Here is a 25,977-nt window from a genome sequence, read left to right as displayed (position 1 = left end):
CCTCAAAAAGAATTTTGAAAATCAAGAAAAGGTAGAAGGAAAATTGGGAAGAGAAATGAGAGCAATACAAGAGAATCATGAAAAATGAGTCAACAGCTTGCTAAAGGAGACCCCCAAAATCTGAAGAAAATAACACCTTACAAAACAGAACAGGTCAAATGGTAAAAATGGTACAAAAAACAATTGAGAAGAAGAATGCCTTGAAAAACAGAATTGGCCAAATGGAAAAAGAGGCACAAAATTCTCTGAAGAAGAAAATTCCTCAAAAAGTAGAACTGGACAAATGTAAAAGGAGGTCCAGAAGCTCAATGAAGAAAATAATTCCTTAAAAATTAGGATGGAGCAAATGGAAGCAAATTATGAAAAAGCAAGAAGCAAGAAAACAAAACCAAAATAATGAAAAAATAGAAGACAATGTGAAATATCTCAATGGAAAAACAATTAACCTAGAAAATAGATTTAGGAGACATCATTTTTAAAATTATTGGACAACCTGAAAGCCATGATCAAAAAAAGAGCCTAGATATCATATTCCAAAATATCATCAAGGAAAACTGTTCTAATATTCTAGAACCAGAAGGTAAAATATAAATTGAAAGAATTCACTTATCACCTCCTGAAAGAGATCCCAAAAGGAAAACTCCCAGGAATGTTATAGCCAAATTCCAGAGCTCCCAGGTCAAGGAGAGAATATTGCAAGTAACAATAGAAAATATAGCAAGGAGCAGAAGAAAAAAATTAAGTATTGTGGAGTCACAGTCAAGACAACACAAGATTTAGCAGCTTCTACGTTAAAGGACTGGAGGGCTTGGAATATAATATTCCAGAAGTCAAGGAGCTAGGACTAAAACCAAGAATCACTTACCCAGCAAAACTGAGTATAATCCTTTGAGGGGAAAATGGACATTCAACGAAATAGAAGACTTTCAAACATTCTTGATGAAAAGACCAGAGCTGAATAGAAAATTAGACTTTTCAAATACAAGACTGAAGAGAAGCATAAAAAGGTAAACAAGAAAGGGAAATCATAAGGGACTCAATAAGGTTAAACTGTTTACACTTCTACATGGGAAGATGATACTTGTAATTCATAAAAATTTTCTCAGCATTAGGGCAGTTAGAAGGAATAGACAGACAGACAGACAGATAGATAGGTAGGTAGATACAAAGCACAGATGTGAGTTGAATATGAAGGATGATATTTAAAGAAAAATAAAATTAAGGGGTAAGAGAGGAATGTACTGGGAGAAAGGGGAAGGCAGAATGGGATAAATTGTCTCACATAAAAAAGACAAGAAAAAGCTTTTACAGTGGAGGGGAAGATGACTGAATCACTGAACCTTACTCTCATCAGAATTGGCTCAAAGAAGTAATAACATACACATTCAATTTAGTATACAAATCTATTTTACCCTGAAAGTAAAAGGAGAAGGGGATGGGGTGGAAGTGGAGATAAAGGGAGATAAAAGAGAAAGGGGTAGTTAGAGGCTAAACACATTTGAGGAGGGACAGGGTGAAAAGAGAGAGAGAATAGAATAAACCAAGGGTGGGGAATGGGATCAAGGGAAATACAGTCAGTAACAGTAACTATGGAAAAAATTTTGAAGCAAGTTTCTCTCATAAAGGCCTCATTTCTCAAACATATAGAGAAGTGAGTCAAATTTACAAAAATAAGAGCCATTCCCCAATTGATAAATGATCAAAAGATATGAAGTTTTCAGATGAAGTAATCAAAGTTATCTATAGTCATATGAAAAATACTCTAAATCACTATTGATGAGAGAAATGCAAATTAAAACAATTCTCATTCATATCTATGAGATTGGCTAACAACAGAAAAGACAAATGGTAGTGGGGATGTGAGAAAAATGAGGCATTAATATACTGTTGGTGGAGTTGTGAACTGATTCAGTCATTCTGAAGAGTAATTTGGAACTATACCAAAGGGCTATAAAACCATGCATACCCGCTAACTTAGCAATACCACTACTAGGCCTGTATCATAAGAGATAAAAAAAAAAAACAAAAAGGAAAAAGATCTATATGTACAAAAATATTTACAGTAGCTCTTTTCTGGTGGCAAAGAATTAGAAATACAGGGGATGCCCATCAACTAGGGAGTAGCTGGACAAATTATGCTATGTGATTATGATGGAATACTATAATGCTTCAAGAAATGATGAGCAGGATGCTTTCAGAAAAACCTGGACAGACTTACATGAGCTGATGAAAAGTGAAATGTGGTGTGTACAAAGTAACAGCAATATTGTAAGATCATTAGCTGTGAATAAGTTAGCTATTCTCAGCAATACAGTGATCAAAGACAACTCTGAAGAACTCAAAATGAAAAATGTTATCCACACTCAGAAGAAGAACTGATGGTGTCTGACTACAAATTGAAACATACTTTTTTTACTTTATTTTCTTGAGGTTTTTTTCTTTTCTGTCTGTTTTCTTTTACAACATGACTAATATGGAAATATTTTGCATGACTACACACGTATATAATGTATATAGAATTGCTTGCCTTCTCAATGGGGGACAGGGATAGTGAAGGAGGAAGGGAGAGAATTTGGAACTCAAAGTTTTAAAAACAAATTTTAAAACTTGTTTATAATATAACAGGAGAAAAGATAAAATACTGAATAATTAATTCAAAAATTCTAGCTTCCCTTCATCAACAAGTAAAACCAAAATCAAATGTAAAATGATACAAGAAGTCAAAGCAACACATGCAAACATACACACACCCCAAAACAAAACAAAAAACCCAATTACAGTCAAAAATGTCCTACAGAAGATTAAGAAGAAAACATACCAGGGGCAAGGCAGAGAAGCACAAAGAAGAAGGGCATGAAAACTTTTTGGTCATCTATAATGGGGTACACATTAACTGGGATCAGGTAAAACACATGTTTTGACTTATACAAAATAATATTTCTTGCATCTTAAAAAAACCCTTTTAATTTGCAATTTTGTTACACTTTGTTACAACTTATTTTTCATGATCTGGACTGAGTGCACAAGATTTTGTCTCATTTTAAAATTTTTTGTTGTGAAACCACATTTATCACATTGGCTATTGAGCATATATACATTTAATAATAGTACATTTTTGCAAGTACAGCCTTGCTTATATAGTCCATGGGTTTTCAAAGAGGTTTAAATCAGTTGACAAGAATACTCGAGTATATGTGTCTCCATCATTTAGATACATTTCTTAACCATTCCGTACATGTGACATATAGTTTGCTTGTTGATTACCATGAAGTCTTAAACACATTTCTAAATCTATGGCTTATTCATACACTACAAATAAATTTTTTAAAAAACCCAAGCATGCTCCCCCTGGTATAAACTTGACCACATAAACTCATGACCAGGAAACTCATCATCATAGAAATTGTTTGAGCTTTGCTATTCACATCTCGGTAGTACTCTAAGTTGCTTCTGCCTTTCTGATTGGAGGGCTGGAGAACAGAATAAAAAAACATCTATAATCCTCTCTTTATAGAGGATTCAAAATACCAGTAATCTCTTCATTTCCCACCAGTTGCTCTGCTTAATTTCAACTCCATCAATTCAAATCTATAAACATTTATTAAGGACCTATTATATGGGAGGTACTATTCTAAGTGATGGGGATATAAATAAGAAAAAGAAAGACAGCCCCTGCCCTCAAGGAGCTTACAATCTAATGGGGCAAGATGACACACAAAAGGAAACAGAAAAGCAGGTGAGAGGAAGCCACCGGACAGTACCCCATGAAAGGGCATGATATTCTGTAGAGTTCAAACCAAGCAGACAAGGTGAGGAAAAATGGAAAGATATTTGGAAACTTCTAAGCTCTCTATAAATGAAAGCTTTGGAAGAAGTATATTGCTTCACACTCCAGTTTTCCAGAGGGAACTGGAAAGATGAAAAGTGATGATTATCAAAATCTGAATCAGTATAATAACATAATAACAAATAATAATTCTGGGGGTGGGAGTGAGGGGTGAGTGGTCCAGAAAGTTGAAACACAGAAGAGCAGCTAATGAAAAATGGAAACTACATCATAAAAATCTTCATCATGCTCACTCAGGAAAAACTCAAACATCACCTTTTAGAATTTTAAAAAGCTCAACTAGAATTCTGTCATCTCCACTAGCATTACTGTTAGCAATGCTTCCTAAGGTCCACTGCACTTCATTCTCCAAGATGTTTGGCTCTAGATCAGTAACCACACAACTGTGGTTATTAGTGATATTAAGATCTTTCTTGTTAGGTTCTTTGGTGTTTTCTTTTTTTTTTTAAGTCTTTTTTCTCCCCATCTCTCCCTTCCCCCACCCCATAACACGTTGCATTCTGATTACCTCTTCCCTCGATGTGCCCTCCCCTCTATCACACCCCGCCCTTCCCTTATCCCCATCTTCTCACTTTTCTTGTAGGGCAAGATAAACTTCTATACCCCATTACCTGTATTTCTTATTCCCTAGTTATATGCAATAACAATTCTCAACATTCGTTTCTAATACTTTTGAATTCCAACTTCTCTCCCTCCCTCCCCACCCATCCCCACTGAGAAGGCAAGCAACTCAATACAGGCTATATGTGTGTTGTTTTGCAAAAGACTTCCATGATAGTCATGTTGTGTAAGACTAACTATATTGCCCTCCATCCTACCCTGTCTCCTCTTTTTTTCCTATTCTCTCATTTGACCTTGTCTCTTCCCAAAAGTGTTTACTTCTAGTTACTTCCTTCTCCCTTTGCCCTTCCTTCTATCATCCCTCTAACCCCACTTGTCCCCTTCTCCCCTACTTTCCTGTAGTGTAAGATAGATTTTCATACCAAATTTAGTGAGCATATTATTCCCTCCTTAAGCCATATGTGAAGAGAGTAAACTTCACTTTTCCCCTCTCACCTACTCCCTTTTCTCCTCCACTGAAAATGATTTTTCTATTTCTCCCTTTCTCCTCCCAATATTTTCCTCTCACCCTTTACTTTTATTTTTTTTATAATTCTAATTCAACTCAACCTGTACTCTGTGTGTGTGTGTGTGTGTGTGTGTGTGTGTGTAATCCCTCCAACTACCCAAATACTGAGAAAAGTCTCAAGAATTACAAATATTATCTTTCCATGTAGGAATGTAAACAGTTCAGCTTTAGAAAGTCCTTTATGATTTCTCTTTCCTGTTTACCTTTTCATGCTTCTCTTGATTCTTGTGTTTGAAAGTCAAATTCTCTATTCAGTTCTGGTCTTTTCATCATGAATGTTTAAAAGTCCTCTATATCACTGAATGACCATTTTTTCCCTTGAAGTATTATACTCAGTTTTGCTGGGTAGGAGATTCTTGGTTTTATCTCAGTTCCTTTGACTTCTGGAATATTCTATTCCAAGTCCTTTGATCCCTTAATGTAGAAGCTGCCAGATCCCGTGTTATCCTAATTGTAATTCCACAATACTCATATTGTTTCTTTCTAGCTGCTTCCAATATTTTCTCCCTGATCTGGAAACTGAAATTTGGCCACAATATTCCTAGGAGTTTGTCTTTTGGGGTCTCTTTCAGGAGGCGATCAGTGGATTCTTTCGATATTTATTTTGCCCTCTGGTTCTAAAATATCAGAGCAGTTTTCCTTGATAATTTCATGAAAGATAATGTCTAGGCTCTTTTTTTAATCATGCCTTTTAGGTAGTCTCATAATTTTTAAGTTGTCTCTCCTGGATCTATTTTCCAGGTCAGTTGTTTTTCCAATGAGATGTTTCACATTATCTTCTATTTTTTCAATCTTTTGGTTTTGTTTTGTAATTTCTTGGTTTATCTCATAGTCATTAGCTTCCCTGAACTTCCCTCTCTCTTTTAAAGAACTATTTTCTTCAGTGAGCTTTTGAACCTTCTCTTCCATTTGGCTAATTCTGCTTTTTAAAGCCTCCTTCTCCTCACTGGCTTTTTGGACCTCTTTTTCCAATTGAGTTAGCCTATTCTTAAAGGTGTTACTTTCCTCAGCATTTTTTGGTTCTCCTTTAGCAAGCTGCTGACTCACTTTTCAGGTTATTCTATGGCCTGAGCTCATTTCATATTCATTTTGGAGGTACTGGAGGCAGAAGCCTTGACTTCCTCTGACAGTATGCATTGTTCTTCCTCATCTGAAAGGATGGAAGCAGATACCTGTTCACCAAGAAAGTAACCTTCCGTAGTCTTATTTTTTTCCCCTTTTTTGGGCATTTTCCCAGCCAGTTACTTGACTTTTGAATCCTTTCTCAAGAGGAGGGTTCTAATATTCCTCCTCCCCCCAGGACCATGTTCAGGGGTGAGATTCAGATCAGCTGCTCAATTCCCCCAGGAGCTGTGGGTGGGGGCAGAGCTACCACTCAGGGCTGAGGTTCAGATCTCCTGCTCAATTCCCCCAGAGGCTTTAAGCAGAGCCACTTGGACAATGCACCCAGGGTGCTTCCGCAGCCAATGTAGCCACCCACCATCCGCTGCTGCTGCCAGCCACCTCTGCTGCCACCTAGGGCCAGTGCTGGGGGGACCCTGCTCCCCTCTCACCCAGCTGGAAAAGGCCTCCCACACTGACCTTTGAAGCTTTCTTTGTTGCTTGTGGGTTCAGGGATCTGGGACCCTCCCTGCTGGGGATTCTACCCCTGGGGATTCAGGCCTGTTTCAGTCCTGTTCCTCCCAGTGCAGAGCAGCCAGGGTTGGGCTCCACTCCACTCAGCGTCCCATGGGATACACCTTTCCTGTCAGCCTTCCAGGTTACCTTTGCTGGAAATATTCACTCTTTCATTCTGTGGCTTCTGTTGCTCTAGAAAATGTTGAGAGTCATTTTTTACAGGTATTTTGTGGGCTATGGGGAAAGCCCTAGAGTATATGCATCTTTCTACTCTACCATCTTGGCTCTGCTCCCCTGTTTTGTGTCTTCATGCCATCACTTCTGAATCTCTTACACTTCTGTTGAGTCTGCCATTTTTATCTTTTATCATGCCCATTTTTGTATGAAATATTTCCTTGAAATCCCTACTGTTCTTGAAGAGATCTCTTGCTTTTTCCCCATTTATTGTTTTTTTTCCTATTTTTTTTTTTTTTGCATTGCTCATTTAAGAAAACCTTTATCTTCCCTTGCTATTCTCTGGAATCCTACATTCAGTTGGGTATATGTTTCCCTTTCTCCTTTAGTTTTCTCTCCTTTTTTCCTCAGCTACTTATAAAGCTTCATCAGACAGCCATTTTGCCTTCTTGCTCTTCTTTTTCTTTCGAATGGGTTTTCTTGCTATCTCCTATATACTACTGTGATCCTCTGTCCACAGTTCTTCAGGCATTCTACCAGATCTAATCCCTTAAAACTATTTATCACTTCTACTTCATATTTATAAGGGATGTTATATAGGTCATACCTATACAGTCTAGGATTTCTCTATTCCTTTCCATTTAAGTCTGAATTTTGCAATGAGAAGCTTATGATCTAAGCCACAGTCAGGTGCAGGTCTTGTTTTAAATGATTGTACAGAACTCTTCCACCTTTGGCTGCAAAGTATCTAATAAATCTGATTTCAATAATGACCATCTGGTGATATACATGATTAGAGTCACCTTTTAAATTGTTGAAAAAGAATGTTTGCTATGGCCAGTGAGTTATCTTGACAAAACTCTATCAGTCTCTGCCCTGCTTCACTTTGTACTCCAAGGCCAAACTTAGCTGTTATTCCAATTATCTTTTGATTTTTCTACTTTAGGATTCCAATCCCTTTGTGGGATCCCAATTGGAGAAAAGTCATAAAATACAGTAGTAAGTGAAAAGCCACAAAAGTTTAAACTCTGTGAAAGGTGGAAATCTGGACTTGTTGACCTTTTAGAAATCATAACCTAGATAATGAATCATAATTTAGACACTGAGTCATAACTTAAGACACTATGGCTTACGAAAGTCATAATAAGAATTTCATGACCTATATGTGACCAGTACACAATTGCATAACATTGACTTAATACCCAAACTCATTTCTAAGCAGAAAACCAAAAATATCCACCAATCAGAAGTGACACACTCTCTAGCTCCTCCTCCCTTTGTCTGTTTTCTACAATTACCATGAGGATTGTAGGGGTTCTTTGGTGGGAGATCCACTGAGCTATCTAGCTGCCACTCCAGTAGGAAGATTGTCCCTATTTTGTAAGTATTCAGGATGACTGATTAAACTATTATCTATAATCAACTCGGAGATACTTGACCTCTTCCTTTGGTATCAAAAGAACACCCCATAGCTATGGGGGAGGTACAGAGTTCCCCAACCAGGGGAATTCTGGATCTTAAACCCTTATAATGAATGTGACAAATTAAGTCCTCTAACAGCATTGTGAGCCCCTGATAGCAGAAGGCTATTAGGCTGCCTAAAGGAGGTATGAACAAGTTCATTTAGGGGAGGGGAAGAGGAAGACCTGAGGAAGTCAAACTTCCATGCTATCTGGTATTGGGGTCAGCCCATGAAAGGCCACTGAACTTCTATTCTCGTGGAGAAAGAGATCTATTCTCAAGAACAAGAACAAAAATAAAAAAGCCAGAGTATAAATTAATTATAACAGGATAGCATCTTTTTTGGGGAACATTTCTTTTACCTGAATTTCACCAAAAACAATGAGGAAAAATAAAATAATGATAAATATTGGTTGATTATTGGTTCAAAAAAAGGGATACTGCTAATTTAGTAGTTTAGTACACTAGCCACTACTTCTACAGTCAAAAAGAATAAAATTATTTTAAAATGAAAAGTTCAGCACTGTTAAATGGCATGCATTTCTGGTTTCTCCTTTACTTCAAGATGCAGTTCAAGAATCTCCTTGTACATGGGGCCTTTCTTGGTCTCCACAGCTCCTCATGACCTTCCCTTTAAGTTTACCTTGTACTACTTTACATATGCTTCATATATATACAAGTATACATATATGTGTGTGTGTGTGTGTGTTTTGCATATGTCTATATATGTATATGGGGCATTTAAGTGATACAGTGGATAGAGCACTGAGCTTGGAGTTAGGAAGATCTGAGTTCAAATCTGCTCTCAGATACTCACTAGCTGTATGATCCTGGGCAATTCATTTAACCCCTATTTGCCTCAGTTCCAAATGGCAAACTACTCCAGTATCTTTGCCAAGAAAATGTCATGAACAAAAGTTCATGTACAGTCAGATACAATTCAACAATTAATCAAGAACAATATATATATATATATGTATATATATATATGTACACACACACATGTATATACAGTTTACCCTGTTAGAACACAAGCTTCATGTGGGCAGGGACTATTTTTCTTTTGTCTTCATATCCCAAGCACCATGCACAGGCAGCATGGTATAGTAAAACAGTTCTCAAAGTGTGTTCTGTTGGGAGAAGAAGAACCAGGACAAAGAGAAGGATGAGGAGAAGGAAAAGACAACGTTGGTCTTTTCCACTCTCCTTCATTCATGAGAGTAGAGTGATGTTTTCCAGAGGCACCATAACTAGTGAACTGAAGAGTTAGCTGCAAATACGAAGACTTGGTTAATACTTTATCTGCAGAATTGTACTTTTACTTTATAAAAGGATGGATTTCTGTTTTGCTTGTATTTATCTGATACCAACACCAAATAATCATCAAAGAAGATAAAATATTTTATGTGAATGCTTGATAAGAAAAACAAGTGGGGCTAACAGTATGGAATAACTTTCTTAAACTCATGGTTTTATCCTGGAATGACTGTGTTGACATTTGTACTGATGCTACAAAAGCAATGGTGGGTAAAACTGCTGGCACCTTAGCCCAAATCAAGGCAGCGGCACCAAACTTCACTAGTTGTCACATTTTATTCTTTAGGATCACCCAATAACAGTTTTTTTTTAATGCATTTCATTTAAGAGTGTCCTTAATGAATCAATAAAAAACATCTCAACCTTTGAATATATGTATCTTTTTAATAATGTGTGATAAAAAGGGAAGCATATATAAAGCACTTCTCATGCATGTCAAAGTATGATGGTTGTCTCCAGGATGCAATTTTTTGATTTGTTAAATGAATGAGCCACTTTTTTTTCACAGAACATCATTTTTACTGGATAGAACAACTGAGAGGCAAAATGGATATTCAGATGAGTAACTAGCAGACATTTTCTCAAAAATGAAACAAGTGACTATCACTTCAAGGGAAACAACTGACAGCATTTATTGTCAGTGATAAAATTTGAGCTCCCAAGTAAAAATTAGAATGTTGGAAAACTCATTTCTGCCATCATGAGCTTCATGGTTTCCCAATACTTAATGACCTTTCTTATGAGACCACTGATAAAATTAATGAATGCCGCTTTTGGATACTGTATATAATGAAATGTGTCAAAATTTGAAAAATCTATATAATTGGGTGGACCAATATTTTCCAAATGACTAATACACAATATTACAAAACCATACATGGGTAAAAGATTCATTCAAAGCACAAGATAGACCAATGAACTTTAATGTTAACAAAACATGAAAAATTTGCTGGTATGGTTTTAAATTCCATATTGCAACTAATACAATTATCTGAAAGAAGCTATTAAAATAAAATACTCTTTCCTCCCTTTTCCAACTACTTATCTGTTTGAAGCCAGATTTTCTTCATATACTTCAATCATAATAACATTTCACAACAGAAAGAATACAAAAGCATGAAAATCCAGCTGTCTTCTATTAAGCCAGACATTAAAGAGATTTGTTAAAATGTAAAACAATGCAATTCTTCTCATTCATTTTCCTTTGTTTGGGAAAATACTGTTATTCTGTGAATACGTATTATTTAAATTAACATGTCATGGATCTATTATTATTTTTAAATTAATATACATTTTTAGTTATCAGTTTAAATTTTTAACATAGTAAGTATTAATAGACATTTGATATCTGGTGTCCTCTTCCATTTTTAAGAACATTAAAATATAGTTGAGATCAAAAATGAGAAATGCTGTTAAAGGAGATAGGATACACAGGACCTCTTAAATCAGAAAGGTATGGGTTCAAGTTCCACCTGTAACACACACTGGCTATGTGGCCCAGAACAAGTCACTTAAACTCTCATTGAACTAGAAAACTCTCTAATAGAGAGAACAAGAATCTGCAATAGTAGAGGGAATTTCCTTGCCCAGGAAATCATTGATATACCAATGAAATCACAAGTTCTATATTATCCCCTATCACAAGCACCTAGCACTGTACCTCATACATAGCAGGCACTTATTACATAATTTATTAGCTGACTTTTATGGTTGAAATTTCTATTTCAACTTATTTAATGGTCTATAAATAAAATCTACCAGGAATCAGAAACAAAAATTATATCATTCAAGCTAGTATCAGGAGAACAATACCAAAATATGGCTCATCTGTGCACTAGAATCAGTTAGCTCAATTACGCACATTAGATTTTTATAATAACAGAATAAATCACAGAATGCTGGATTTGCTTGTTTATATTTTTAATAACTGATATCCAAAGTGCATTGATGCTGTAGAGGGAAGCAGTAATCTTTTCACGTAACTAAGAATTTTTCCTCCATCCTACATACAAATATAATCTTTATATCTAAACTTTTTAAGCAAACAGTTTTTAGAAATGGAAATATAAAAATGCTTAATTATTTCTATATTAAAATAAAGCTTGTGACAGCCCTTCAAACACTGAAGACAGCTATCATGTCATTGCTAAGTGTTCTCTTCTCCAAGGAAAAAAAGGCCCAGTTCCTTCAGTCAATCCTCAGATCATACTGACTCAAGGCCTTTTTATTATCTTGATTGTGCCCCTCTGGGCATTTTCCAGCTTATCAAAGTGCTTCTTCAACTGTCATGCCTAGAAGTGAACACAGTATTTCAGATAAAGTCTGACAAGAGCAGATTTCACTATACCTGGCAGCCACATCACAATGCCGATTCACTGAACTTATAGTCTACTAAAAACCCCATATCTTTTTCACAATAATGGTTGTCTAACCATATCTCCCCCATCTTGTACTTACGAAGCTGCAAAGCTTCACATTTAACTCCTACTGAATTTCATCTTAACAGATTCATCCTAATGCTTTTTAGCCTGGTTTTTGCAATCTAACTCTTAACATGCACTGTTAGATATTTCTTGTTTATGTCATCTGCAAATCTGACAAGTATATTATCAATGACTTTATCTAAATAATCTATAAAAAAGTTAAAACATAGACAGAGTCAAGTACAAATCACTGAGGTACTCCACCAAAGGTCTGACAAGGCAACATTAAACTGTTAACAACTACTCTTTGAGTTTGGTCATTCAACTAGCTCTGAATTAATTTGATTTTATTATTATTATCTAAATCTACATCTATCTTCTCCATAAAAATAGTATGAGGTACTTTATCAAATCTAGCTAAGTTATATATCCATGATATCATATACTAGTTTAGTAAACCTGTCAAAAAAAGGAAATGAGTTTACTGTGAAATGGCCTAACCTTGATGAAGTCATACTGGCTTTGTAATCACCATTTCCCTATCTAGATGCTTCTTCAATGAAGCAAAAATCAGTACTCCCAGAGGACAATGAAGAGGTAGATTGTGCGTGTAAGCTTTCTGCAACACATTGCAAATACTGAATTATTAAACTCAAATAAAAGATTAAACTCAAATAAAAGTCATCAAAGAACTATAGAAGTGAAAAGATACCACGCCCGTCCAGTTGGCAAAAGCAATGGATAACCAATGAATAGCCTAAGTGTTTACTGACATCTCTCTTAATATTAAGAAAAGGTGAGGAAAAACATCATTCGTGCTATATGACCTTCCTGTGGAGAACTTGCATGAGGTTATGGATAAGATTTACACAGGAGGAGGAAATATGGATTAATTGTGATCTGTATCACTGTAAGGAATACCCACACAGATTAGAACATAGATGTGTTTGAGTATGAGTATTCATTGATGCAAAAATGTACTGTAAATCCGTCAGTGTATGTTCTCTTTCTACTGGCACAGGTCATAACTCTTCTAAACTTGGTCTTTGAGTATTTCCATGGTCAAAATATAAATCACCTCATAGCCAAGCTGGTGATAAGCTCTAGCAAATTTAGGTAGAACTATATGTAAGCCATCCAATCTTTGATTATATAGGTTAACAATAAGGAACTAACTTTGTCAAAGGAGAACCTATGCCACTGTATAAAAAATTCTATTTCAAAGAAAAGCTTTTCTATAATAAATAAAAATCCACTTTTAATAAGGTTAAGTCCATTTCCAACCATTAGTCTTGATTCTGTCTTCTGGAACAATGAATGCTGAATAAATCTGCTCCTTATTCCCTCTCTAATAATCCTACAAATATTTCAGGATAGTTGGTATGTTTTCTCTAAGATTTATCTGTATTATTCATTCAACTCAATAAGAATTCATTAAACATCTACCATATGTAAGGGAGCAGAATGCAAAGGCAAAATGAACAAGTTTCTGACTTTAAGGAGTTTGTAAGGAGCAACATACCATTAAATATGTACACAGATAAGTACAGAGTGTCCCAAAAGCCCTAGTATAGTTTTAAGTTTTAATAGCTTAATAGTTTAAGCTTCAACAGGTAGCTTAAAATCACACTAAAACTTTTGGGACATCTTGCAAATACAAGATAAGCTAAGAAAGGAAAGCATATTTTGACCAAACCAAACCAAACCAAAAGGACCCCCTTCCTCAAGCTTTGAAGGAAGACAAAGATTCTAGTAAGCAGAGATGAAGAGGCAGGATACTCCAAGCATGGCAAGAGCCTAGCCAAAGGCACAGAAGAAAGAGAATGCAATGCTGAAGTCAGGTGTAGCCAAATGTTCACAATTCTTTCAAATGTTATTGAAAGTTAACTCTTTAATAATGGTGATCTATTTTTTTCTTACTTAAAAAGCCACACTTCAGAGTACACACAAGAAATGCACTGAGTCCCCCTTGAGATTTTTTATATGTTCTATAAACAGGTTGACAAAATGTTTAAAATGCATCACTAAATGTCCAGGAACAGAAAATGTTATTAAAATGTGGCTCCTAACACCTTGTATTCCAGATGTCATTTGTTAGATGTCAATGCCAGACTGCAAGGATACTCCCGGAAGTGGGCTCTTCACCAGCCTTTGTGTGTGCTACATACTTTTTAAATACTTTTAAACATACACAACATACTTTTGTATCTAATTAGGATTCGTGTAACTAAAGGCATCTATAGAACATGAACTCTTTCTTAGGTTTCTTCTACCTTGACCAAGGACAATTTTTTTTTTAATATAAGTACAAGATTTTATACTTGTGTCTAGTAAATGTCTAGTTTATGGGTTGGAGCTCCATGTTCATTCTAGCCTATCAAGGTCCTCTTGAATTCTGATTCTTTCATAAATCATTTTAACTAAGCCTCTCAGCTTTGTGTCATTTTCATATTAAACATGCAATATCAAATATTTAATCTTTGAAAGTTAATATTAATATTTGTGTCAGTCTAATTAACCATACTTTCTGTCTTCACTGGAGTTATTAATAAATCTGCTGAAAAGTCCTCTTTCCAGTTTGATACTGAGTTATTAAACAAATATTCATTGGACAGGATTGTTCAGCTGCTAGTAATCAACCATATAAAAATTGAAAGCATATGCCTTCATCCTTTCCATTCTACTGCTGTGATGTTTCTGCCACTGTTTCAAGGTTGACTGAGGAAATTCATGAAAGAGCATGATAATTCTTTGATTAGTCCATTTTCATATTATTTTGCTACCAGCTAAACTAGTACTGCTTTAGAGCAAGACAGAGAGTTTCAAAGTTTAGGCTTTGGCCTTGAGATTGAGCACCTAAAACTCCTTCAGGAAATACCACACAAATGTTAAAAGACACACTTCAAGAAGCCAATATTTAATCAATATGGAGACTCCCTTCACTAATAAATTTTTACTCTAAGACATCTTAGAAGTGATTCTTAGCAATACGACATACCTAAAAAATTCATGACCCATTGAGTCAGTCAACTAACATTTATTAAGCACCTAGTATGTGCCAGATGCTGTGATAAGTACTGGTGATACAAAGAAAGGAAAAAAAAATCCCTGTTTTCAAAAAGCTCACATGAATGAGACAACATTCAAATAACTATGTATAAACAAGATATATACAGGGACAAATTGGAGATGCTCAAAAGTGAGAAAGAACTAAGATTAACAAGGACTTAGAAAGATTTCTTGCAGAAAGTGAAATTTTGCTGGGACTTGAAAGAAGCCAGGGAAGTTAAGAAGCAGGAATGAGAAAGAGAACATTACTAACATGGGGAACAGCCACTGAAAGTGGAATGGAGTGTCATGCATGAGGAACATCAAGGAAGCCAATGTAACTGGATAACAAGAGTTTGTGGAGAAGAGTAAGGTAAAGAACACTGGAAAGGAAGGAAGAGGCCAGGTTGTGAAGGGATTTAAAAGTCAAATAAAGCACTTTATATTTGATGTTGGAGGTGATAGAAGCCACTGAAGTTCACTAAATAGGGGGTGACATAGCCATACCTGCACCTCAAGAAGATCAATTTGACAGCCAAATGGAAGATGGAATGAAGTGGGGAGAGACGTGAAGCAAAGAGACCAACCAGCAGGCAACTGCAATAGTCCAGAAATGAAGTGATGAGGGTCTGCACCAGGATGATGGCAGTATCAAAGGAGAGAAGGAGGCATATAAGAGAGATGTTGTGAAGGTGAAGGTAAAAATGACAGGGCCTAACAACTGTATATGGGGGACATGAGAATGGGTGAGAAGTTAAGAGTTTCTGTGACTGGGAAAATAGCGGTACCCTTAATAGTAATCTCAAAGTAATCACTTCATTACAAAAAGATGATATATAAACACAGAGGAAGGAAGGAGGGAGGGAAGGAAGGAAGGAAGGAAGGAAGGAAGGAAGGAAGGAAGGAGAAAAGGGGGGAGGATAGGATAGATAGTACTTTGCAAACCTCAAAGTACTATGCAAATACAAGCTATTATTACTAGCTATCATTCTACATCTTCATATACCATCATCCCATCTCCCTTAGGCAATGTTCCTATTCCAGTCAACATTGAGTTATTCCTCATAATATCTCAGAAAAGTTAAGTATCATTTCTCTCAGTTAAAAATGGTCTTGACTCATAGAGAAGCTCTAAAGAACACCACAGGGAATTTCATACATTCTTTGAGTAAAATAAATTATTATAACCCTTTGAAATTACAAAAACAAAAAGGCAAAAAGGTGTTGCTTTTTTTTAGACACATATTTACACATTTACTATTAGTCAGCTGCAAACGGTCTCTTTATTTAGTGATACATGTATGGTATTTCAGGTGTTACAATTTTCCTCCTCCAAGAGACAACTTTAGGGAGGAGGCAGAGCCAAAATGGTAAGGGAGAAGCAAGGATTTGCTTCAACTCTCCCCCAAACTCCTCCAAATACTTGTAAAGATAGTACAGCAGAACTCATAAAATGACGGAGTGAAGCATATTTCCTGCACAAGACAGCCTGGAAGGACAACAGGAAAGATCTATTGTGTGGCGCTGGGAGCAGAGTGCAGTCCAGGATGGGACACGCAGGCACAGACATGGCCTGAGCACACCTCAGAGCACTGAAGCATTGGCAGCTGTGGTGGTTTCCAGACTTTTCAATCCCAAAACACCAAGGACAAACTGGAAAGTCAGTAGGAAAAGCCTTTTGGACTTGTGTGAGGTGCAGCAATCTGGCCCCAGCCCTGGGGCAGTAGAGGGAACAGCAGACTGCTTCCAGAGCTTGGGGGAAATTGATCGGAGGGAAATTGCGGGGATTTTTTTGCTGATGTTTAGGCAGAATTCTCTAGGTTTGCCCTGCTTGAATCAGGGTTGCTGTCTTGAGTGGTGGAACTGAGGCGAGAAGGAGTTCTGGCATAGTGGAGCTTATAGCAGAGGTGAAGAGGGAATTCTCTTCACAGTTCCAAGGCAGAAAAGAGTGCTTGAGGTCACTCACAAATGGCAGCACTGACCACGAGAGAAGTACACACCTCTCCTTTGATTATACAACTTTGGAAAAACTGAAAATTTGCAGGTCCCCAGAAGTATCTCTAAAAACAGTTGCACCAAACCCCTGAAGCTAGGGACAGTACACGACTCTGCTGGAAGCAGAGAACTACCTTGACAAAGAGCTTAAAAGTAAAGTAATTGGCTGGGAAGATGAGCAAACAGCAGGGGAAGAAATGAGACTATAGAATCTTACTTTGGTGACAGGGAACATCAAAACACATAACCAGAAGAAGACAATAAAGTCAAAGCTCCTACAACAAAGGCCTCCAAGAAAAATATGAATTGGTCTCAGGTCATAGAAAAGCTCAAAAAGGATTCTGAAAACCAAGTAAGAGAAGTAGAGGAAAAACTGGGAAGAGAAATGAAAGTGATGCAAGAAAATCATGAAAAAAACAAATCAATAGCTTGCTAAAGGAGACCCTAAAAATGCTGAAGAAAATTAAACACCTTAAAAAACAGACTAACCCAAATGACAAAAGAGGCCCAAAAAGTCAATGAGAAGAATGCTTTAAAAAGCAGAATTGGCCAAATGAAAAAGGAGGTCTAGAAGCTTAATGAAGAAAATAATTCCTTAAAAATTAGAATGGAGCAAATGGAAGCTAATGACTTTATGAGAAATCAAGAAATTATAAAACAGAACTAAAAGAATGAAAAAATAGAAGACAATGTGAAATATCTCACTGGAAAAACAACTGGTCTGGAAAACAGATCTAGGACAGATAACTTTAAAATTATTGGACTACCTGAAAAAACAAAACAAAACCATGATCAGAAAAGGAACCTAGACATCATCTTCCAAGAAATTACAAAACTACCCTGATATTCTAGAACAAGAGGGCAAAATAGAAATTGAAAGAATCCACCAATTGCCTCCTGAAAGAGATCCCAAAAGAAAAACTCCTAGGAATATTGTAGCCGAATTCCAGAGTACCCAGGTCAAGGAGAAAATATCGCAAGTGGCCAGAAGGAAACAATTCAAGTACTGTGGAAAAAGAATCAGGATAACAGAAGATCTAGCAATTTTTACATTAAGAGATCAGAGGGTTTAGAATATGATATTCTGGAAGTCAAAGGAGCTAGGATTAAAACCAAGAATCACCTAACCAGGAAAACTGAGTATAAACTTCAGGGGAAACAAGTGGACATTCAATGAAACAGAAGCCTTTCAAGCATTCTTGCTAAAAAGACCAGTGCTGAATAGAAAATATGACTTTCAAATACAAGAATCAAGAAAAGCATGAAAAGGTAAACATAAGAGAAATCATAAGAGATTTATTAAAGTTGAACTGTTTACATTCCTACATGATAAGATAATATTTGTAACTCTTGAGACTTTTTTCAGTATTAGCGTAGTTAGAGTAGAAATATATGTGTGTGTGTGTGTGTGTGTGTGTGTGTGTGTGTGTGTGTGTGTGTGTGTAGACAAAGGGCACAGGGTGAACTGAATATGAAAGGATGATATTTAAAAAAATAAAATTAAAGGGTGAGAGAGGAATATATTGGGAGGAGAAATGGAGAAATAGAATGGGGCAAATTATCTCACATAAAAGAGGTGAGAAAAAACTTTTAAAATGGAGGGGAAAAGGGAGGGGGTGAGAAGGAATGAGTGAACCTTACTCTCATCAGATTTGCCTTAAGAAGGGAATAACATACCCACTCAACTGAATATGAAAATTTATCCTACCTTACAGGAAAGTAGGGGGAAAGGTGATAAGGATGGGGAGGAATGATAGAAGGGAGGGCAAATGGGAGGAGGGGATAATCCGAAGCAAACACTTTTGCGGAAGGATAGGGTCAAAGGCGAGAATAGAATAAATGGGGGGGCAGGATAGGATGGAAGGAAATATAATTACTCTTCACAACATAACTGTTATGGAAGTATTTTTCATGACTACACATGTATAACCTACAGTGAATTGCTTGCCTTCTCAGTGGGGGTGGGTGGGAAGAGAAGAAGAGAGAATCTGGAATTCAAAGTTTTAAAAACGAATGTTAGAATTTGTTTTTACATACAACTGGGAAATAAGACATACAGGCACCGGGTTATAGAAATCTATCTTGCCCTACAAGAAAATAGAGGGGAAAGGGATAAGAGAAAGGAGGGGCATGATAGAAGGAAGTGCAGATTGGGGGAAGGGATAATCAGAATGCATTGCTGCTTTGGGGTGGGAGGATGGGAGAGACGGGGAGAAAATTTGGAACTCAAAATCTTGTGGAAGTGAACGTTGAAAACTGAAAATAAATTAATTTTAAAAATCTTTTAGAGAAAAGACAAATTTTAGCCATGAATGCAATACATAGCTAAAATCTGCCTCTGTTTCTTCACATGACTCTTTGAGGAAACAGGGAGATAATTTATGAAAAAGCACTTTGTAAACTGGAAAAAACTAAATCAACATAAGGGCATAGTGTTTATAGTGCTATTCAGTCTCTTTAACATAGCCAATTCTGATCTGTTTAAAAATCGAGGTTCCACTGAAAAATTTATGTTACTATAGCTTTATTACCCATTTCTCTGCAAAAAAAAAAGGCACAAGATTATGAAAACTTTCTAAGGAATAAATTAAACCCTCTCTATTAGGCACATAGATATGTGTTCATAGTTCATATATAGTTCATAGGTATATGAATTATATAGATGTATAGTTCAGGAAACACTAGCAAGTTGGCAGAGCTATTCTTGAGCAAGCAAAGATAAAGTAAAATTTTCTTTCTTTAGTTTCACTAAAGTAAAACTATCTTTAATAGGCAGAAATATTAAATCAAGAAATCACATCCTCTCTACAGTGACCATGCAAAATACAATCCTGTCCAAGTAATTCCAGTATCTTCTCATTCTAACTAATAAATTGTTTATGGCAGCACAACCCAGTATGCGCAGGGCATGGTCTTCACTCCTCAGATAATGCTGAAATCCAGTTGAATTTTACTACTTACTCTACCACACCAAAAAGAGCACTGGAACAATAAAAAATATATTCTACTGACTAAAATGTTAATTCACAATGTGGAGTAGAAAACTGTTGTAAACACTAAGTATTATGCTCAAACAAACTAAATGTTTCACATGTGGCTCACTAAAGTGACATGTAGAATACTTTAGCCAGTATCCTATAGTGTTACATTCATTTAATTTTTTTTAATTTTATTTTTTTTATTCTGAACTTGATCACTGAAAAGAGCATTTCCATACACAGAGCAGAACACAAAAATGGGATTCTACATGAAACTATGAATCTCTTACTTCATAGCACTTGATTTTTAAAAAGCATATAATAAATTTTACATGTCACTTTCAAAACTGTCATCCTTGTTCATGCTTCCTTCTGAACTTCCTTCTGTCCTCTACTATTTTTTAAAATGTTTCAATGGTCCTCTTTTTCTTTTTAATCACTACTGTTAATCTACTCTACACTCCCTCTGACACTACCTCAAATTAATGGAGACAAAGCAGAAGGGAAAAGGGAATCTCCTAACAAACAAGCAAAATCAAACAAATTCAAATTGTTGCTGTATATAAAAATATATGTCTCTGTGCCTTATATCCATCACCTCTCTGTCAAGAGATGGGTGTCAATGAGGTCCTCTGAAAAGACGGTCATTGCATTGGTCAGACTTAAGTCTTTCAAAGATGTTTTCCTTAAAATGTTATTCACTTTGTGTATAAATTATTCTCCTGGATCTGCCCACTTCATTCTACATTAATTCATACTACCCAAGATTCTTCAAAGTCATCTTATTTGTCACTTCTTATGGCACAATGATATTCTACTACGTTCATGTACCACAATTTGTTCAGTCATCCCCCAACTGTCTAAAAAGCAAGCTAAAGTACTCCCTTTACAATCTAGAACTTATATTTTCTTTCCTCTTGCTTTTTAATTCCCCCATCAAGATTAGAAAATTGGACTTACTTGTGATAACTATTCTTCTCCTGGTATTTATTATCCTTCCTCTTAACAATCTTATCTCAAACCTCAGTGTTTCTCAGTTGAATTTGATGTACTTCTATACCAAACTCTGTGCATGTGTGTGTCTATGTGTTCAAATTTGGTTTGTCTATTTAAAATAGAAGTTAGGTTCATCTGAGATCAACTTCATTCACATTTGTATATTCTCACATACCACAATTATGAGAAGTAGCAAATTCCACCACCTTCCTCCTTCTTTCTACAATAATGTATTCCTCATTTTATCCTCCCTTCTCTTTCCCTTCTTAAAATCCTGAGAAAAAAACCAATTTACCCCCAGGTCATCTATTTTTCCTGTCTTATTCCCTCAATACCTTTGGAAGATATTAATTTTCTGTAGGGAAGCTTAATTCTTTGCACCCATTAGAATGTTAGCACTCCATCATCACACAGTTTCTTTCAATTACTCAGATAAATTTACTTTTCTAAGTTCTCTTGATTCTGTATTTGTATTTCATAATTTCTACTAGAACATCAATCTTTTCATCAGATATGCTTGAAAGTCCTTGATTTCATTAAAAATACATTTTTTTCCCTGTGAAATTATGCTCAACTTAGTATGTAAGGTTATTAAGTTATTCTTGGTTCTAAGACAATATGTTTTGTTTTGTGGAATCCTGAAATTCAAGAACTTCTTTCATTTTTGGCTGAAGCTGCCAGGCCTTCTGTGATTCTGACTATAGTTCTTTGATACTTGAATAGTCTCTTTCTAGATTTTTCAAGCATTTTTTTTTCTTTGATGTGGAAATTCTGGATTTTGGCTATAATGCTCTTGGAACTTTTCTTTTTGAGGATCTTTTCAGATCCTCCAACAACTTTTCTTTGCCTTTTTATAACACATCTGGGGAGTTTTCCATTTATGACTGCTCGGAATATATTGTTTTCAGGAAGTCCAATGGGTCTCAAAATTATCTCTCTCTGACCTATTTTTAAGGTTTTTTTACATCAGAAATCTTATATTTTCTTCTACTATTTCAATCTTTTAATTTTTTTAATATTTCTTACACTCTCATGATATCAATGTTTCCTTGGATCTTCTCTAGTTTCAAGGAGTTCATTTCTAGGCTAAGGTTTAGCACTTTCTCTTCTAAGCTACTTAGAGTTGTTTTGTTTTGTTTTCCCAGAAAAGCTTTTATAGTTTTTAAAATTTTCTTTCTTTATTTCTTCTAGTATTTATATAGTCCTTGTAGAAAATCAATTTTTTTCCTTTAAGTCTCTACTTGCAATTGTTATGAAGATAGATTTTCAATTGTTTTTTATACTTGTTGATGTCTTCTTTGATTTATTCATTGCTCTAGCTTGTATTCCTGAAGTGGGGCTTGATATCAGGGCCAGACTCTGCTTTCTGTTTCACTTTTAAGTCGGGGTGATTGCCTCTGCTTGTTTTCACCATGAATCTCTGAGTCTCTTACCTCCCAGGACTCTGAAATTAAAAGTATTAGGTATTCAGAGTCCTCTCTGACATTTCAGGACAGTGTCAGGCACCTCAGATCTCCTGGGCCTGGACTCTCCAGGTATGAGCACTGAGGTACCACACTAGTCACAACGGCTATTCTGGGTTCCAAGGTTCCCATGCTGGGACTTCCGTGAGGCAGGAGGAAAAGGGAGAGAAGACTGTTCTTGCTGCCTTTGGTATAGTGTTGCAGGCTACATATATCCTGTCTCTGGTTAAATTAGCCTTTAATCTGCATAAGGAGCTTTCTTTCCCACTACTTGTGGTCTTCTGAAAGACATTTTCGAGGATGAAAGAAGTCACTTCATATAGCTTCTCAGTGAATTTTGTAATCATTACTTGATAATTATGAAACTCACTATTTTTGCATAATAAGCATAGGGGAACTAGAAAGCCTGCCTCTCTTTCTGACAGTCAACTTCTCTGATTTTATTTAAATACTCTGAAAATAAAACTATACTAAATGATCTAATTATTAACATTACAGCAGCAAAGAGATTATGTCTATTCACGTCAGAGAAAAAAATGGATGTGGATATGGATAGTAAAGGGTGTGATGGGTGGCAAACTGCATAACAAGCAAATTTCTCTATTTAAAGCCAATTCTTTTTCTCAACATCAAATCATCATCATATAAGTATGCCAAAGATACTCACATGCAGAGCAGAGGGATCTGGCAGAAACTCAACATCTTCTCCAAAGATAAAATCAGGGGGCAACTCCGGGTAGTGAGCATTGAAAATAATATCCCCTAAGGTAAAAGAAAATTAAATGTATTTTAGAATTCTATGTTAAAATCAAAATATCCTTAGTGCTATACACAAAACTCCAAACATTTTTTGTTCTTAATACAATTCAAGGGAAAACAACTGCAGTAATAATTATTAATTCTTTTTCTAAAAGGACCAGTCCTTCATTATGTGGGCATCTTAAAATACGTAAACACTAAAAACTATGTGTAAACAAAAGTTTTTACTAACGTAACAATTTACAAATAGATTTATAATGTAATACATTGTAAACAGAAATATCATGGCATACTGGATAGAGAGACGGCCTGGGAGTTGAAAGACCTAACCTCTGCCTTGCCTCTGATACATGCCGGCTATGCAACTCTGGACAAGTCATTTAACCTTGCAGTGACTCAGTATTCTTCCTAAGACTCTAAGTCGCAGACAAACTAAAATTTGCAATGGCAGAGGGAGTTTCTTCACTGAGAGTTCCCCTGGGTCAATGAAATCACAAAGCCAGTCCAAAACAAAACGTTATGGATACAATCAAAAGTAGGTAAATACATCCAATCACAGCCTCCATGCAATTGTGGTTAATTAACAACCATGTGACCAAAAAAATTTAAGTTCTTTCTACGTCCAAGGCAGAAATGGGAACACAAATTAAAAACCAGAACGTTTTCCTTTCTTTCAGGGAACATGTAGTCTGATGAGAGAAATGCACAAAAAAAATTAAATGCAAGATGAAATTTAAGCATAACAGAAAAGATAGAGTTTAGGAGGTCCTGGGAACTCAAGTCACCTCTTGGGACTACAGAGACCCCAAGTTTTCCCCATAAAGGAAACTCAATCAGGAAGGCAATGAAAGTGAGAGACCTTGGGCTACGTCTGAACCACATAGCAGGCCCATGTAAAAGTACTAATCCATTTCCTATGCTCCTTCTCTTCCACAGTCCCACCCAGAACAGTATTCCTGCTTTGAGCTCAGGCCTCACAATTGTCATCTGGACAAGCAGCTCCTATGGAGAAGGGGCCAATCATCCTAAAAATCTGCTATACAGGGCAGACAAGGTTGCCTGGTCAAAAAGTCAGGGACACTAAGTGAGAGATAATATGTACCAGGCTAGTCAAACCATCACCCTGATTGCCATCTCCACTCAGACCTTGATGGAGACAGCCCAGGACCCTGAGCCTAAAAGCAAAAGAATAGCAATGCTTCATACCTAGTACCCTCAGTCATCATCCTAGAGAGCAATCCATGGAGAGAGTATTCTGAGAAGATGGCAAAGTAGGTCAGAAAATCCCAAACTCTCCAGATTTCCTCCATAAAACAGGATAAAATAGCACCTCAGGGCAAACATAGAGCTGGTAAAAATAAATAAGAATAGAGGAAGAACAATGGTCCTCCTAGGAAAATCAGAGAAGATCTAAAGAAAAATCCCAGGAGGAGGTTTGATCCCTGTGTAAACATCTCCAAGCTAGGCTCACTTACACAACAAGCAGCAAACCCTGGAGTTAGCTTGGTTGAGGTGCTGCCTGCTTCCTAGCCACAGGAACTTTTACCCCTGGAACAGTGAGGGGAGTTGGATATTTGAGCCAAGGAAGATCAAGGGAACCTCAGCTGATGAGGCATGCCAGAACCAGCTGCGCTGGGGAGACATGGAAGAAGGGCTAGAAGGAACCATTACATACCAGTTTAAGTGCAGAAGCAGCAGGGGCACTGCTCTCTGTGGGAATTTACAGGAAGCTAGATGTCTTGATTTCAGTTATAGGCCACAGGGGAGAACTGAAGGAGAATCTAAGGTAGCATCCCCCATACTCCAGACAAGAAGTGATTATAAAAACTAAGATGCTACAAACAACAACCAAAAAAATGAACAGGCAAAGGAGAAAAAATCCAACCATAGAGAGCTACTATGGGAATTAGAGAAGACCAGGATTCATCTTCAGAGGAGGATACCAAAGAAAAAAAAACAAAAACCCCTCCTCTACCCCAAAGGGTAATATCAGTCGCCTGTCCAAAAACAATTCATAGAACTTAAGAAAGACTTTAAAAATCAAACAAGAGAGATTGAGGAAAAACTAAAAAATAAGGACAATACAAGAAAAACAAGAAGATTATTAAAATCAAATCAACCAATTAGAAAAGATCAAGAATCCTAAGGAAGAAAACAACTCCTTGAAAATCAGAATTGGACAAGGGGAAGCCAGTGAAGTTATAAGAGATCAAGAAATAATAAAATATAAAGAATGAAAAAACAGAAGAAAATGTGAACCATCTCATAAGAAAAACTGATCTGGAGAACAGATCAAGAAGAGGAAATATAAGAATAATGGTACTACCTGAAAGCAATGATCAAAACAAAAAAGAATCTTGATACAATAATATAAAAAATAATTAAAGAAAACTGTTCTGAAACATTAGAACAAGAGGGGAAAGTAGAAATAGAAAATAATCATCACCCAAAAGAGATGATACAAGGAAAACTCATAGAAATACCACAGTCAAATTCTGAAATTCCCAGCTTAAGGAGAAAATATTACAAGCAAGAAAGAAAAAAATTTAAATATGGCAATGCCACAATTAGAATCACACAAGACCTAGCAGTGGCAATACTAAAAGACCACAGGTTTTGGAAAAATGTATCTTGAAGAGCAAAAGAACTGAGGTTCCAGCCAAAAATATCATACCCAGCAAAGCTAAGCATAATCCTGAATGGGGGTGGGGGGGGGAGGGAACAAGGAGAGGACATTTAATAAACTGTCAGACTTTCAGGTTTTGTTTAA

At 36.2% G+C, this 25,977-nt stretch overlaps 1 protein-coding gene across 3 annotated transcripts in view; it reads right to left on the bottom strand.

Annotated features, from left to right (window-relative positions):
- Positions 1–25,977, bottom strand: part of BABAM2 (BRISC and BRCA1 A complex member 2) — a 560,438-nt gene that overhangs the window by 439,141 nt on the left and 95,320 nt on the right. For all 3 annotated transcript variants that reach the window (XM_072634065.1, XM_072634064.1, XM_072634066.1), the window contains exon 4: positions 23,116–23,210. In XM_072634065.1, the coding sequence (XP_072490166.1) occupies positions 23,116–23,210 (95 nt within the window). The remainder of the gene's footprint in view (positions 1–23,115; positions 23,211–25,977) is intronic.

Source organism: Notamacropus eugenii, chromosome 1 (genome assembly GCF_028372415.1).
Source record: "Notamacropus eugenii isolate mMacEug1 chromosome 1, mMacEug1.pri_v2, whole genome shotgun sequence".
NCBI classification, from domain to species: domain Eukaryota; kingdom Metazoa; phylum Chordata; class Mammalia; order Diprotodontia; family Macropodidae; genus Notamacropus; species Notamacropus eugenii.
Note: the sequence above shows the minus strand (reverse complement) of the source record. Positions and strands in the feature narration are given on the sequence as shown.